Consider the following 18,116-nt stretch of genomic DNA (forward strand, 5'->3'; position numbering starts at 1 on the left):
AAGCTCCCATGAAATACTACCTCATGATGGTCACGTACGGTATGGTGTCCGCGCTCTTCTTTGCCCTGCGTGTTTGAAAACAGCTGACGCTTAGGGAAGAGCCCACGTACCCCCTCGCGGTGCCTACTAGGTTGTTCAATAAGTTTTGTCGTTCGATAAAATCGAACGATCGACGTAAACATTGTTGACCATAATAATAGATTGTTCAATAAGTTTTACCTTTATTCAAATGATTAATACTGTTTGTTCAGATACTGTAAAATACATAGAGACGATTATATTTCTTGACGTACTCAAATGAATAAAAACTTAATTATATAATAGAAATGATATGTTTTTTTAATATGTCTGAATATGTTTAATCTTTTAGCTCTGGAATAGTATAGTACTAGGTGGCTCAATAAGTTTTGTCGTTCGATAATGACAAATTATTCAAAAACTTATTGAGCAACCTAGTACTGTTCAATAAGTTTTATCGAACGACAAAACTTATTGAGCAACCTATTATTATGGCCAACAATGTTTACATCGATGACAATTTTCGGCAGCAATTTCATTCGTGATGTCAAACAACGTCGCGACCAGCTTGTCTTGTTGCTCCATCGGAGTGAGTTCTCGTTGTGGAAATCGTCAAGCAATTCTTCTTCTCTTCTGGAAGACATCGACGCCAGCAATCAGGGGCTAGCGTGCTCTGCGCGACCTTTCGGATGACAAAACCGTCCATATTTTAGACATCACGTAGATTTCCGTTGACGACCAGTTCTGTATCTAGGTTTCCATGTCGACCGACCTCCAGATCACCAAACAAACGGTCTTCTCTACCTTTGCACACATTCACCACCATTGCGTTGTATCCAACCTTGTACTAAAATACAGTATAATAAAACTCGGTAGCCTTTGACGTGTTATACTTTCAGTTTTGCTATTTATTAACTGTTTGCAATGTTGCGTTTAAACATTTTAAAACACATGATGCATGGCGGTTTTTAATTCATATAATATTGAATATAATTGCTTGAAATTTCGTTACAATTAATTGAAACCTGAATAAACGATTATATTTTTTTCTTTGAATTTTCAAATATTATCTCGAAAATAACCGTCTAAACTAGGACACTCCCGTAAATGATTAATACTGTTTGTTCAGATACTGTAAAATACATATAGACGATTATATTTCTTGACATACTCAAATTAATAAAAACTTAATTATATAATAGAAATGATATGCTTTTTCAATATATCTGTTTGAATATGTTTAATCTTTTAACTGTGGAAAATTTCATTGTAAAGTCTACGCTGTGAACAAAAAACCGTTTTACGTCCTGAACAAACGTGCATTCAAAAAACACCCATAAACGTTCACGGTACGCAGTGCACAAATCGGCTTAGCACTTGTAAATGCTACTAGTACTAGGTAAGCGTATTTATTGAACCTGTAAAAGCATCAATAGCAATTTAAAGGTTAATAGTATGTTAAAATAACTGCAAACTCTAATAAAATAAAAGAAATTTTTATTCTAATAAAAATAAAAGATAGCATGCAAGGTATTCAAAGTAATGTTTATGTAAATATAGAAAACATAATAATAAGATATCATAATTAATCTTATTTTTATGTAGCAAATTTTTCTCATCTATTTCTATTATATTATATTTATTCGTACTGAACATATTTTTATTACTTTTAATGTTTCATACAAAGTATATAAAATGTTATTTCTTCTTGTTAAGTTATAATGTTCTCTGTTACTTTTCAGGTCTTGAACTTTCTTTTAATCACCACTATGGTAATTTTATGTACAAAATCTTAATTTTAAATTCTGTTCATTTTTTTCTGTTTTTCGCACATAAGAAAATTGTTTGCTCCGAAATAAGTTCTTATTTTATAATTAAATTTTTAATAACAAACTTGTTTGCAATATGTACTGTTCCTCTAATTTCATAAAATATTTTAGTTATTTCTTCAATGAAATTTTGTATATTAAGTAATCATAAAACATTTGAATTTATGTAATAGAGATAATAAAAACTTCACAATTTTATTAATTTGTTTAAAAATATATTAAAATATACTAGTAAAGTATGAATTGAGTATGTGTTGAACATACATATGTCCTGAATTAGTATTAAGCAAGCGTAAACCAACAATTCACGTGTGTGAATTTATGCCACGAAGGAATGAACAGCTCACGGTTGCTGCATCTGGTTAACAGCAGCACCAACAAGTTATAACTGTAAATAGAAACATTTTGTATGCATGAATTGACACGATTACATAAAAGTTAAAATATACACAAGAATTATAATACACTAAACGAAACATTGAGTATTTATTACATAATACAAATACGATAAAATTTTGTTTGTATGAAATTTCAGTTTTGAGAAAATTGCATTTGCAAGGACCTCATTCAAAATGAGGGGAATTCCTCTCATGAATTTGCTTTAAATTTTGCAAATTCGCAAATTTACTTTCTTGTCATCGATTCTTGACGTCAGTTTTATCAAAATGAATTAATATCTTTTCAACTATTGAAGAGACTTTCACCAGAATATAAAAAATATACTCTTCTCAGATAATATACAGTTTTTACGTTGCACATCTATTTTTTCAATTTATTTGAGCACGATAAAATTTATATTAATCGTTATAGCAAAATATACATTCTCCCGATTTTTACAAACGCTATCTCAATTATATTTGGTTTAATGTTCTTTTAGATGGTATAAGTTGGATGTTCAGTCTACCTTGAGCTTCCATACGAATAGAACGCGTTTTCGTTTGGCAGTTGCGAATACCATATTAAAATTAGTTTGATTTCATGTACCGAGTGAGTCGTGAGCTCCTTACACTTATCGTGCATGAGCAACCCAACTGCATAAACTGCAATGATCTTTGAGTATAGAGGTTATTGTCTTATGGACGAATCTCTTATAACGACAACACATATGCGTCAATGATTACAAATAAAAGCTTCCCCAAAGAAATCAAGCAATTCTCATCGACTCGATTCAAAGAATGCCAATAAAAGACTATGCAAGTACCATCAATTCTCTCAAACAACAAGCAATTACCTTAACCTACACAACCACAGCATTATAAACAATTGATTACAAAGAAATTTAAACGTTTTCTTTCGTCGTCTACTCTATCTACAAATTCTTTTGGATGAATATCAACTAGACTTGATATCCCCTCAAGAAACCTATCTTAAATCACAACAATCGATCCAACTAAAAAAATTTACCTTGTTTATTACAAACTGAAACGCCTAAACTGCAATGAATAAATTCCAACTCACTCAAATCTATAAATAATAATTGAAGTCCATCAACCTACGAAAATCCATTTCTGCCACATGTACATACCAACACCTATTATCTCAAAAAGATTGAACTAAGCATTCTCAGTGACAAGTTATCAAAACCATTTATCATCACTAATGATGTTAACGGTCAACATAGTATGGGATTCTGAACAAATCAACATAAGATAAAAAATAGTCGAATACGTTACGTCAAATCGTAACTTAATTCTACTAAACTGTCAAAAATTGGTTCACTTTAACAAGGCAAGTCTATGATTAAACAATATAAATATGTCTTTAACAGATGCAAAAAATCTAAATAACTGAGAACTTAATACAGTTTAAAAAACTTAGGGCGTTTGCAAGAAAAACCACAAAGTACTGGAAAACACAATCCTGGACATCAACAGTAAAGCGTTCTACCTCCATCAAGATAATATGGAACAAAATCAAAGAGATCCCCAGGCCACTTACTACAAAAACTGTATCACTGGTTGAAACATTGATCAGTAATTCCAGTGACGCAAACTATGATAATGAATTCCACACAAATAAAACCAACCAAACAGAATTCGACATTATATGAATACCTATAATTCGAAGTTATGGTCAACAGATGCACTTAACAAAAATTTCAAAAGAAAAAAACTAGCAAGGATACTAAATCATTGTAAAAGTACCAGTCCGGGACCCAACGGAAATCCAAATCAACTTCTAGTAAATTTACCCTCAATTGGCCTCAATTATCTCCTAAAATTTTACAACACCATACATTATTAACAATTATCCCAATCGTTAAATCTGGCAAAACACTATCATCAGAAAATTATCGACCCATTTCATTCACTGGTAATATGTGTAAAATACTGAAAAAACTGTTAAATCATAGATTACAATAGATACTTTGAAGTAAAAATATGCTATCCCCTCTTCGGAGCGACTTTAAGAAATCTCACTCCACCTAGGACCAACTAATAAACTAATAGACTTGACACGACTTTCAGTTTTTCTAATTTCTCGATTAGAATTAACGAGTAAACAAGGGCGGCCGCTGATCGCTGTTCAAAATTAATATTCGAGTTCACGTAGTGACGTCAGAATAATGAGAAAAGGAGAATGATAACAACAGAGATAAAGATAAGGCGATAGACAGCACAGTCAGTTAGCAATAAGTATTCGTCCAGAGCACTTCGATTTTCGATTGCGCTCCCGATCTACGAAGTCCTAATATCTTCTTTTTAATATCTTCCAGTTTCTTATAATGTTCTTTTGACGTGTTCAACCATTACAAGCAGCTCGCCTTTTTTCTATATATTGAGATTTTCGTTTTCCTGAACGATGAGTTTACGTGATTCTGAATCGAGTGTCATTCGATTTAAGAGTTATCGGAGACTATTTCTTGAATGATCACTAGTTAGCGGTGCGCTCACCAAACGTCATAAAGATCGTTCAGATCGTTCTATTTAAACCCTCTGGCGTCGACGCAGTTCTCCAACTTCGTCCATTGACTTTGTCAGTGTGACGAATACAACTGCGTTTTCAAACTCAGCCTTTCGCCAAACTACCACTGTAGTCATATTGCTCGGAGAAGGTAGCGGTTAAAAGGTAGATTAAGTTTCCAACCCTTTCCTCGACGTAACGTAAAAGTTCATTGAATGAGAGATTTTACGGTAAATGAAGTAGTTACTAATAGCCACTGGAACTAATTTTACTAATAATCGTGTCTTACGCGATCATGGAACACCGAGTGGATATTTACAGCCTCTGCCTGTAAAGGGTTTTATGGAAACCTCTGGAAAGCGTGTATTCGCCAATTGAAACAAGGTTTTCGATTCTCTGCCCAATGTTTCTACGGAATTTCTTAAGTGTTGGTAATAGAACCCACTAGATTGTCTATGTGACGTAATAAGGTAGCATCCTCTTATGAGGATCACCAAGCACTCCGATAAAACCGCCGCAAAACCCAAACACCAGGATCATCGATAACAAAAAACCATATATATAAACCAACGTCCGCTGAATAAAGATTCATTCATTGTGCCAACCTACACGAGTCTAAATCGCTGTCCGTCACCCGCCGCGTAGTCTTAAAGATAATCACGTCGATATATTCTCTACGGAGACATTCGATAAACGGTAAGTTTTGCTAATTACCTCATATTTCCACGGAGTGAGGATTAAGTTAAGCTACCATCATTTTTAATATTTCTCTGCGCGAAGTCGTGAGTTAAAGTGCGCGAGTGGAAAGGACCTTAAACTATATTATTGTCCGTGATCCGATACGGTCCCGTGACACTCTCCTCGCACAGTAGCACAATTGTCGTCGCTGGATGAACAGAGAATATACATTGTTTAAGAATGCAGACGATTATTGTACTATATCTGTGTTGTCACACCAACATTCTTTTATTACGGAAACTCTATACCTTATGATCTGTATATTATGTATATCTGTTATTATGTATACTCTTACATGATCTCATCATTGATCTCTCATTACTTATCTCTTGTAGTTTATCATTTGTTATTTCAAAAATCTAAATAATTTTGGGCACATACTATGACGGTTGGACCATGTGACTGGGACATTGCACGTCCCGGAGGGGTTTCTTTTTTTTTTTTACTTGGGAGAAACCTTCGGAAGTCTCCTCCGACCCCTTGGGAAAGGGCCGGGAGAAGTATGGGATTCCTCACATATGGAAGGACCGGATGCGGGACCTACCCACTAAAACCTACTACATTGACCATCCTCGCACACTATCGGGGAGCTAACGGGTCCGCATCACATCAAATTTTCCGGTGGCTCTTCGTGCAGCGTGATCGCCGTGCCTACTCCCATTTTCGTTATGGGGGAGCGGAAAGTTCCTCCCCCCCCCCCCTACTTTCCTCAATGCCTGGGTGCTCAGCAGTGGTCGCACGAAGAGCGGCCATAAGTACCAATCAGTCGCACTGTTGGGTCGCACCTAACAGTACGGAGACACAAGGCACCACCGGGCCATCTTATATCCACTCTCGCGGTGAACGCTGACTCCCGAGAGCGTCAACCTCTTGCTCATTTAAATGCTACCCTCTCCCCGGGTAAGACGCGAGTGGAGACTCGAGGTGCCAGGTCACGCGAGACCGTTCTCGCCTCCGCCCCGCGGCCTCCTGCAAAATTATGGTTTCACAGAAGGACGCCACGGCCTTCCACTTTTTCTCGTTACCGAGCACGGCCCTTACCACGCCCAGCAGCGAGAGATCCGCCACAATCGTGCTGACTAGAACACGATGCTCACCCGCTTAGGCTGGGCACACTTTCAGGGTGTGCTGCACCATGACCTGGTCCGCTGGACAATGCCAGAAGCGCGGAAGAGATATCGATGAGATGAGATATCGTTTGTGCTTATATTTAATGCATAAAACTTCTGTTTTATCTCATAAGAGTTATTTAATATAAAAAAAATATTATGTAATATTAATAGTTTTTCTACAGGTAGAGTATAAAGATGATTTTGAAATATAATTAATTTTCCTTAATGGAATCAATGAAAGCCATTATAATATTTATCAAGAAAAATTTTTTATACTTACATTTGTAGCTGACTAGAAACTGATTAACTTTTGTCTGAAACATTTTGTCACCGCCATTCCCGACAGTGGCCAGGAGGGGTGGAGGGGGGTGATAGCGGCTCTGCTCAAGAAGAAAAGGAGCAGGAGCGTTAAGCCCAAATCTCGCCTATGGCGTCTCCAACAACGGCAGCGATAACCCTGACCGCCTCTGAGGGAGGCAACTTTACTTATGAGGAAGCGATGCGGATTGTTCAGACACTTCCAATAGTTTGATGAAAAAATGTTTCAGACAAAAGTTAATCAGTTTCTGGTCAGCTAAAAATGTAGGTATAAAAAAATTTTCTTGATAAATATTATAATGACTATCCGTGAGCCCGACAGCGGCGCGAAGACGGACCACCTCTCCCGAAGGATAGGCGAAGTCCTGAAAGCCCAGGATGTCCGAATCGCCAGCTTACGATGCATGCGGAACTCCGCGTAAGTGGGTTGGTCGTCACGGTCACCCGAGATGAGGTGGGCCTGGCGCTAACCAGAATAGGGGGCTGCACGGAAAAAGACATAAAGGTCGGAAAAATCCGTATTTTCCCCTCCGGCCGGTTTGGGCACGGTGCCCTCTCTCTACCGCCCGAAAGCTGGCAGAGGGCTGGAGATTAGTGGTGAGGAGAGTGGCGGCGAGGATTGAAATCCTCGCGCAGCGCTCATTCTAGTGTCATCACTGTCTGGAGATAGGCACGTCAAGTAACGGTGCACCTCCGCGGTGTTTGCCACTGCTGTGATGCGGAGGGTCACCGCGTGAGCTAGTGCGCAACGCACGACTTGGGAGATCTGTAGCGCACAGAATGGGGGCAAAGGTTGTGCCCCCTCCTCCCGGCAGACGAAGAGACGAGCACAGGGGTCCCGGTTAGTTGTCGAGGTGAGATTCCTGATGAGATATTTGGAGCTGATCCTCGACAGCCACTGGCGGTTTGAGGAACATTTCTGGTCCCTGGCCTCGCGGTTAGAGAGGATAGTCGGCTCTCTGAACCGACTCCTCCCCAACTTGCCGAGCTCGAGCGATCAGGTTCGTCGCCTCTACAAGGCCATGGCCGCGGGACAGAGGTGTGAGAGCCGGCTTACATGAGCTCGAATATGCCCCCCTAAGAGCGGCAAGCGGAGGCTCGTTGACTGGGCACCTCGAGCTTCCGTTTGCACCTCACTCGGGGAGAAGGTAGCACTTAAATAAACGAGAGCGGTCACAAGATAAGTTCTGGTACTCATGGCCGCCTTTTGTGCGGCCACTGAGAAATGTGGTGACGGAACAGTGTGGCCCTGCCCCGTCGTCGAGCGTCCAGGCGTTGTGGAAAGTAGGGAGAAGGCTAACCTTTCGTCCCTCTTTAACGAAAATAATGATGAGCGGGCCGACCGCGCTACATCGGGTGTTCACGAAAAGCGTTGATGCGATTCATGGTGGTGGGTTTTAGTGGGTAGGTTCCTCAACTGATCGTTCCGCATGCGGGGAATCCGACACTTCCCCGGTCCCTCCTCAAGGAGTTAGGGGAGTCTTCCAAAGATTTTCTCCACGTAGAAAAAAAAAACTCCCCAGTTCGATATATCTATATAATTTTACTTTTAGTCCGCGATCATTTCAATAAAATTAACAAACGTTAACAAACGCTCGACCATGCCGTTTGTTGCCGGGTGGTAGGCTGTTGTTTTTAGATGCGTTGTTCCTAATAAGGCGTTTACCTGCCTGAATATTTCCGACTCGAATTGCCTACTACGGTCGGTAGTAATCCGCATCGGCGTGCCGAACCGCGCAACCCAACCGACAACAAAGGCTCTCGCGACTGACTCGGCCTCGATATTTTCCAGCGGGTACACTTCGGACCAGCGCGAGAAACGGTCTACGCAGATAAGGCAGTATCGCTGGCCACGCGACACAGGTAGTGGCCCTACCAAGTCGATGTGTACGTGTTCAAACCTGCCGGAGGGTGATTTAAAATCCCCGGTAGGGCTTGACACGTGCCTGCTTATCTTCGCGCGTTGGCACTCGAAGCAGCTGCGGGACCATTCGCGGCAATCTTTTTCTATTGGCGGCCACACGAACCGATGTTTGATTAATTTTAACGTGGCCTTTACGCCAGGATGCGACAGCCCGTGTATCGCGGCGAAGACTTGTCACCGAAACGGTCGTGTAACGAATGGCCGGGCGGTCCCGGTTGAAATATTCGTAACGATGTTCGTGTCTTCGGACATTAAATTTATACGCTTTAATTGTAACGAAGTATCGGACGACATAAAGAACTTCTGTAGTTCCGGGTCGGTATCGTGTGATTTCGCTAACTCGCTGTAATTCAGTGGCTCCCTTATGGATTCTACTCGCGACAGAGCGTCTGCTACTTCGTTATCCTTGCCGCGGATATGCTGGAGATCTGTTGTGAATTGCCCTATGAGATCTAGGTACCGAAACTGCCTCGGTGTGCTTTTCTCTGGTTTTTGGCGAAACACGAACGTGAGTGGCTTATGATCGGTATAGATTGTGAATTCGCGACCTTCGATTAAGTGGCGGAAGTACTTAACCGTTAAATACATCGCGAGAAGTTCTCTATCGTACGCACTGTACTTTTTTTGCGCATACGACAAGGCTTTCGTATAAAAGGTTAGAGGTAGCCACGAAGCGCCTTCTCGCTGCTGTAGGGTAGCACCTAACGCGTGATCTGATGCATCCACCATAATGGCGAGTCGCGAATTCTTGTTCGGGTGAGCTAATAAGGCGGCGGCCGCTAATGCCTCTTTTAAATTCGTGACGGCGGTCTCCGCTTCCCCCGTCCATTGTATCGGAGCGTTACCTTTTAATTTCGGACCTTTTAAGAGTTGGTTCAAAGGACTCTGTATTTCGGCGGCACGCGGTATAAATCTTCGGTAAAAGTTTATCATGCCCAGAAACCTGCGCAGCTGTTTGATGGTCTCCGGTTTAGGGAAGTTAGCTATGGCACTGACCTTTTTATTTAGCGGTGTCCTACCTGTCGCGTCGACCGTATACCCTAAGAATTCGACCTGCTTCGCAGCAAAAACACATTTGCTCGAATTGACCACCACGCCGTACAGTTCTAGGCGAGAAAAGTGGTGGCCTCAGGTGTTCTGTGTGTTCTGCTTCATCGACCGAGGCTACTAAAATATCGTCTAGATACGCGTAAGTACAATCTAGGCCTCGCAATACCATATCGATGAAGCGTTGAAACGTCTGAGCGGCATTCCTCAGCCCGAACGGCATGACGGTGTATTTATACAGGCCGAACGGTGTGGTTATCGCAGTCTTTGGTATGTCTGTTGGATTTACCGGGATTTGACGATACGCCCTGACTAAGTCTATTGTGGAAAATATCTTCTTCCCGGACAGCGTTCGCGTGAAATCTTCTATGTGTGGGATGGGGTAGCGGTCAGGGATCGTCTGAGCATTAAGTGCTCGGTAATCTCCACAGGGGCGCCAGTCGCCGTCCTTTCTAGGAACCATATGTAGGGCTGAGGCCCACTGGCTCTTAGAAGGACGGATGTGCCCCTGATTTAACAGGTTCTCAAATTCTAACCTGGCGGTCTGATACATTGTCGGCGATAACCGGCGCGGTTTACAATGAGTCGGGGGCCCAGGAACCGTACGAATATAATGAACCACGTCGTGGGTTACCTCGCTCGGTGTTGCCGATGGCCGCGTTATTCGTGGAAACTCGGCTAATAACCGGTCGTAGCGCGGTGAGTCTCCCGTGATGGTTCTGATCGATCCTACTTCCATGGCGGCGACTCTTCCCCTGGAGATCAGCGATATTGCTTGGTCTAGCAGCCTCCTGTTTTTTAGGTCCACCAGTAACCCAAAATGGCTTAGGAAATCGGCCCCGAAGATTGGTTTGTCGACATCGGTGACGACGAATTTCCATGCGAAGGCACGGCGGAGTCCGAGGTCCAATTGGAACGTCCTCACGCCGTAGGTGTATATGGTGGAGTCATTTGCCGCGAAGAGTTCGTATGTGGTTTTCACGACCGGCCCTGTTACCTGTGCGCGAGGATACACGCACAGGTCTGAGCCCGTATCTACTAGGTACTCCCTTTTGCTAGCTCGGTCGTATACAAAGAGGCGGTTCGTTCTGGGGGCGTCATTGTTTACCGCATTCAATGACGCGTTGTCTTGTTTCCCGGCGGGTAGCTGCATGGTTGCTGGCACTTGTAGGACCTGCGCCCAAAAGTCCTATGATACCAGCAGTACCCGTCCTCTGAAGCTCGTCGATTTGGGCTGTTGCCCCGCGACCTCGAACGGTAACGAATCCATCTTTCGCGTTGATTTCTCAGGCGCGACTACGGCCTACGTCGTTCGGCGGCGGCTACCTGCAGTTCCTTTACTTATTTACGTAACTCCTCTATTTCCGTGTCCTTCGCCTCGCTCGCCACGTTCGTAGGGTGTGTTTATGCCAAGTTTTCTTGTATTCGGTCGGCGATCTCAGCCAACTCCATTAGCGGGAGGTCCGGCCGCACCGTAACAGCCGCCCGGGTCATCGCGGGTAGGCGTCTTGCCCACAGCGTCCGCAGGCAATCCTCGGGGACTATCGTACCTACCAGGTTCTTCATGTGGCGCAGTAATTGTGACGGCGACCTGTCCCCTATCTCCTCTGTCTCCAGTAGCTGTAGGACTCGCTGGCTCTGCGAGGCTGATGACCGCCGAATGAGTTCTTTCTTCAGCATCTCGTACTTGTCCTTGTCTGGCTGGTTGCTGAAGAGCTCCTGCACCTCTAGCGCGTATTTGGGCTCCAGTTGTGATATTATGTGGAAAAATTTGATATTGTCCGCGGTTATTCCGTGTAAGGCGAACTGGGCCTCTATTTGGACGAACCACATGGCGGGTTGTTCCGGCCAAAAGGGGGGGTATGCATATGTAAACGAGCTGGCTTCAGCCGGCGCAACCGGTTCTGCAGCCACGGCGTCGCTACCTGCCGCGGTTGCTGCTCTGTTTCGTGTGCACATTATTCCGCGAAGACGAGAAAGAAGAGAAATACAATGTCGTTTTCTCGATATACCGTGATCACGTCGGGGTCACCAGTGAAGGGTTCGTGAGTCACTCACACAACTGCGCGTTCAGTATCGTTTGTTGATTACGGCGTTTATAGTTCGCGGTTTGACTTTATTTGGTCGGTAGTTACACACGTTGTTTCGAGGAGAGCTTTCGCGGAACTTGCCGGTGCAGTGTTTTGCGCGCCGGTTACAGGCCTGATGACTGAGTAAAAAAGATCTCGGGAAGATTCTCGCTCGTCCTCTTATACCCGCGAGACTTTCCCTCACCCTTGCCTGTTCGCAAGTGCCGCACGTGCCTTCCAGAACTCTCGGTTTATGACGCCTGCAATTAGCTATTGAGGTAGCAGCAAAAAGGTTACTTGCCCATGCCTGGGAGAAAGTTAAGCGAAATATATTTCCTCAAAAATAGCTTTTGTCGATGCGTGAGTTATAAACCATGCTAGCTGCTTTCACGCCGGATGTTTCGCTGAGACGTACGGCTAGCCGCTACAAATTCCTCCATGTTCGGCATGGTTTTTCTAGATTCTATGGCTATAGTCTCATAATGGCTTGGTAAAGAATTTAACAGGATGATTGGTATTACCTCGTTTGGTAGTTTAATGCCTGCTTCTTCCAACTGTTTCAATCTATATGCAAACTTGTCCATATATTGAGCCATACTTTGGTCTGAATCCTTTCTCATGTTGTAGATTTGCTTGAATAACACACACTGCTGTATGGGTCCCTTAGATTCATAAACAGTTTTTAGTGGTTTTTTCACATAATTGTATTGCGTTTCATCAATACTTAAAATAATTATGTCTAACATTTTCTCATCCTTCTGCATTCACGCCACAGCGTTTTGTTTTATTTTAACGATACTTCCGTCTACGTATCCCCGACAATTCATTGTATCTTAGAACGCTCTTTGTATTTTCCAGCACTCGTAATTCGTGGTGTCTAATTTTTCGGACTAATGTAAGTTCGAGAGATTCATTACTTACTACATGGTGAATCTAACCTTACTTTATTTGTTCGATGGTTATTTGATTATCTTGAAGTATTCCTCGGCCCATAACTTAAAAAATGTGGGTTAGGATTCATCTTGGGTAAATAAAGCTGTTTCTGGCACAATTAACTTTTCCTTTATGTTTATTGAGCTAATAATTAGTTATAAACAGAAAAACGTACCAACCAACGTGAGCGAGAGCCGCAAGCGCGGGAGAACCACTCGAAACACAATTACATACTGCGCATGCACTAACACATTCAAACGAACATTTCGAACTCTACACTTGACATACAAAGTAGCTCAGATTTTAACGCCCACACTTTGTCCGCGTGTTTTTTAGATCTAAATAATCTAAATAACATTTTTATGTTATATAAACATTTTTTGGTTAGAGCTTTATTCAAATGTTATAATACAAATATGTAATAGTAATGAAGTAATGCTGTAATACAATATGAGAATATACAAACCAATGTTTGTACTTAGTCTACTTTCATCTAAGCTAATAAATATTTACTAAGGTTACCAAAAGTGTTATGATATTAGTAAATATTTATATATTCTTGATTTGAAAATAATTGAGGTATTTTGAAGTCCGCCAACTTACTTATAGTATTTGGTATAATACTATAGTTTACTATAATTTATTTTAAAATATTACGGAAAGATACATGCACAAAATTTAATGAAGCATAGATAGCATAGATTTACAGAAAGCTTTACTGTTTTCAATATTAATTGTTTTTGGTGTATGTTGAGTTTGACATATTCAGCATGCTTGGCATGGCAGATCATAGCAGTTGAAAAATATACTACCTGTTTCATTCCTAGCTATCTTCTGTACTTGTTTTATTACCTTATATGCCATGTATTGTCTTACCCTTTTTTCATTAGCTGTTCTAAGCAGTTACTATTGCTAACGTAGAAACCTCAGTTCCTCTGATATATAAATTAATGTCCTCACTTATCGGTGATAAGTTATAATTGTTCCTTTCCTTTCAACTCAACTAATTACCATTATGTTCTACTCTAACTCAAACAATGGCTTGTAGTCACCTGTTTTAACGTTCTTCATTCTTTTTAACCAATTTCCTAACAATTACCAAACTAGGTGTGAAAATTAAAAAGAAACTTGTGTGGTATCAATGATTCATTCTACTTCCATTTTAATAGAATTTTAATCCAAAAGAAACTCTTCCAAGGGTTTCGCTTTCCATGTACTATAGTTGAAACAATGTATTAACTGTTGGTTTCGTTATTCCTAATAAAAGTATTTATATTGACATGATGCTAATCAAAATACAATTGATCTACTCTGCAATCCCATTATGTTGTGATGTGTATTCTATTGTTTGTAGAGTCGTACTTTTATTCTATTAATCTTTAAAAACTCAGCACATGTTCAACATGTAAAAATTTCTATATAGCTTGTCTTATTATCAATAGGTCATGGCATATCTGTACTTCTCAGAGACACAATGTTGTTATGTCCACAAATTCTTGAATGTATTACATTACATTCAAAACATTCTAGTCTTATGTCTTAAACACTTTGTGAAGAATTTGTATTATTATATTTTCCCTTTATAACATGTTTCGTATTCTATATTTGTATCTAGTAAATTTTCATTTATTCTTAAAGTCAGTTTATTTAATTACAAGTTTGTTGGATTTATTATATTTAAAAAACTGAATGAAGTCATTTATTTATTGCTTCCATTAAGGCTCATCTTCTGTGGATGTTTCTACTTTTTGTAGTTAAGTAATGAAACAAAGCTAAGATTCCATCCTTGTCTCTCAGTTACATATAATTTTTGGCCACAGATATTGTATAGCAATGATGAATTATTTTTGAAACTGACATAAGTATATTTTTCAAATTTAATACCACTATTTTTGTTTCATAGCAATTTATGTAATCATATTGCATATATTTTTTACATACTTAGAATTTTGAGATGAAGAATTATGCTCACAACTATTTGTATCTCTTTAGCTCAAGCAGCTGTCAACTGTAAATTTAAAAACCAACTATTTGAACATCAAATAGAAGTATCACGCACATCAGTACGTCAGTTACTAATACAAACTAAAAACTTTTCTATTTCTTATTGTATTTTTATTTCTCATTATATTTATTATCCATATTGACAAGTATCAGCGACATCAGATCATAAAAAGATTATGAACGCATTTGTATTTCCCTTTCAGTGATTACCATCCTATATTTCTCCCATGGCTTCTTCTTACAGTCTGTATATTTTCCTAAACCTTTAATTCTGTACTAATCACTCTCAAATTTTATTATTAGTTCCAACTCTTCTACCAATTAGGAGCTGTCGAAGTTCAACTAGTAAGTGTAGGCACAAAATCTAATGAAATCACCTCTAATTCAATTGCTAGGCAGTCATCTACTTTCGTTATTACCTTCCCAAGTTTTGCTTACATTATATTACGTTAAGTTTAAATATACTATGTTATTGTACATTGTGTACAATTTACAACCTCCTTATTCATCAGTTGTACAAGATTAGTTTGGCGTATGGCACATGTCAATTATTACATTGGACAAAAAACATCTCATCCAATTGAGATTTAACTCAAAATATGCATAATGTAATTCTTCAATCTTAAAATTGCAAGAAAAATAGGAATTTTAGAATGGAACAAAATAGGTACAGAATAATTCATAGGGTTTGCGACAAACATTCACCAGATTATTTCCTTTTAGTAGTATGCCTTTAATCTAATATAGATCTTAAAGCCTATGTATTACATAAAAATGCCAGTAAAAACCAACCACAAATTCTAGAACAACAGAAATCTTGGATGACTGTGAGGGAAACACATTCAATTGATGTTAAATTTGCGCAGCTTTTTTTATACAGGTCAAAAATGTAGATTTTTTAATATATGTAATTATGGCTTTACAATTTGTCCGATGGATATTTAGTAAATTCTTTTGACATGTGTTGTATAGCACGTGTGTGATAGTCTCCATTGAAATGTCACAACAAAATAGTTGTATATATTTTATTATTCAGTTACAAAGTCTGAGAGATGCTATCTTTTTAGCCTTCTATCTATCGATATTTCGTATGCTTTTGCGGCTAATTGATTAATCCGCTTTATATTTTGGTGGTGTATATATGGCTGAAACTTGAAATGCATTATTATCGGTTTGTATTATGATTGTAGTTGTTTGGATGTATTTTTGATTAAATTTACTATGTAAACAATGTTTGATTTCTTCATTTTTTATTATTATTGCATTACTTCCACATTGTTTTTCTGATAGATGTTTCATGTCAGATATATTATACTATGGAATTATAATGTAGCTTTTTATAATGAGATGCATTTCTGAAACAAGAAGTATTATAAATCAATGTTGTTCTCATGCAAGATGAAGGTTGTTTTGTTTTAAAGACACTTTGTTGAAATCCATTAGAAATCCAGAATGCTATTTGTAGATTAGCCATTTTTATATCTTCGTTAATGTGTTTGTGAGTAGTTATAGCATATTGTGTAAATTGCTGTGTTTGTTGTCTAGTGTGGTTTGTTCGATTTTCACTTTTTGTTAGCATATCTGATATTTTAAAGGACTGTTTTAAGAGTTCTTTAATTTCTATATTTTCCTTGTTATTGGTAATTAGATTTTATTTGATTGGTAATGTTAAATTAGTAGTTGCCTGTGCATAACCTTATGAGTGTATGAAGTTAGTATTTTTTCCACTTGTATTATATACATAATGTGTATTTATTTCTAAATTAATTTTTGTCTTATTAAGCTGTACATTTTATTGTGAGTATGGTTTACTCTATAACGTTGAGAGAAATTTTCTTTGGAGCTATTTCCCAACTTTACAACCTTTGTAGCTGATTGGATGGTTACCTTTCCAATTATAACATTTTACAGTTTATTTTACCTTCAACTGAACAGTTAATGAATAGGTGGTTCTATTGTAACTTCCTTTAAATTATCATTTTTATCATTATCTGCTGTTTAATAATCACTTTCTTCTTCTTTAATAACCACTATTCAGTAAGCTCAAATAGTTTAGCACATTTAGAGCTCTTTTAATAGTATATTTATTGCCTTTGCAATTATTTTTAGAGGCTTAACGGCCTGAGCCATGTTGATATTATCGGTGGAGGATAGCCGTCACTACACTTACTAGTCACATTCAGGAGCAATCCGACACATGTCTCTCACAGTCGATTGTTCAAGTAAAACTGAAAGTAGAGATGACAAGCATTACGGAAGCGTAAATTTAAAATGCTATTAACATCTGGTTTGTCCGTGAATTTATTAAAATGCATAAGATCTTTGTTAATTGAAAATTGCATATGTATATCTCGTAAGCGATTGAAAAGGAATAGGATTAACCCTTCGCGGACGAGTGCCGCATATATGCGTTTTACGCAAATCATCAAATTGGCCGAAGAACACATATATGCGTTTAGGGAAAACAGTTGATAGAGCCGAGAAACGCATATATGTGTCCCACCTAAATGCATGTCGATGGCCGAGGTTAAGCAGAAATATGCGCTGGCAATTTTAAATAACTATCGCGGCAGGAGCTCGGCACCACGGTACGGTTCACTTTGAACCGTCCCGTCCGCAAAGGGTTAAGAGAGGGAGAAATCCGGTCCATGGTCAACTCGTGTTATTTATCTTCTCAACAATGCAAGTAATTTATTTAAAAGGGTGTTGGCAGCCCACATCGTTGGACTCCTATCATGGCAGATCTGATCGAGTGCCAGTTCAGGTTCCAGGAGAGACGGTCAATTCGTTGCGTCCGATCCCCCTCAGCCTCGACTGTTTTTCAAAATGAGGTGACATTGGTGGTTTCCTTACATCACCAATACTTTAATATCCTACCCTGGGAAGCAATTAGGTCGAGGACTACTTCCACAACAGGTGAATAGAGTATCCGAGTAGGTGTACAGGATGGAATGAAGTGTACGTCAAAGTTCCACAGGGGTCCGTGCTAGGGGCCATTGCGTTAGGTTCGTCCGGTGAATCAAGAACAGTGCCCGACATATCATCAAATGGATCAAGGGAATTGGCTCGAAGGTGATGCTCCATAAAACCGAAATGCTAGCGATACATGTATTTCGTTGGGATCTACCACTCCTCTGATTCAGGTAGATGTGTCAAGGTGGACCCCAGATGAATTATTTGATACTGATCTTCAGCAGCTACAAGCGTTTTGAGGCTCATT

At 39.6% G+C, this 18,116-nt stretch overlaps 2 protein-coding genes across 2 annotated transcripts in view; both read right to left on the minus strand.

The window, feature by feature from the left end:
• LOC143151604 (uncharacterized) overlaps positions 1-11,088 on the minus strand; it is a 30,270-nt gene extending 19,182 nt beyond the window's left edge. Inside the window, exon 1 of the mRNA XM_076320929.1 lies at positions 10,525-11,088. Within this exon, the coding sequence (XP_076177044.1) occupies positions 10,525-11,043 (519 nt within the window). The 5' untranslated portion in view covers positions 11,044-11,088. The remainder of the gene's footprint in view (positions 1-10,524) is intronic.
• The window catches only part of Tsp66e (Tetraspanin 66E), a 112,058-nt gene continuing 95,827 nt past the window's right edge, over positions 1,886-18,116 (minus strand). Inside the window, exon 9 of the mRNA XM_076320926.1 lies at positions 1,886-2,235. Within this exon, the coding sequence (XP_076177041.1) occupies positions 2,210-2,235 (26 nt within the window). The 3' untranslated portion in view covers positions 1,886-2,209. The remainder of the gene's footprint in view (positions 2,236-18,116) is intronic.

The sequence above is a fragment of the Ptiloglossa arizonensis genome, chromosome 9 (genome assembly GCF_051014685.1).
Source record: "Ptiloglossa arizonensis isolate GNS036 chromosome 9, iyPtiAriz1_principal, whole genome shotgun sequence".
Lineage (NCBI taxonomy): Eukaryota > Metazoa > Arthropoda > Insecta > Hymenoptera > Colletidae > Ptiloglossa > Ptiloglossa arizonensis.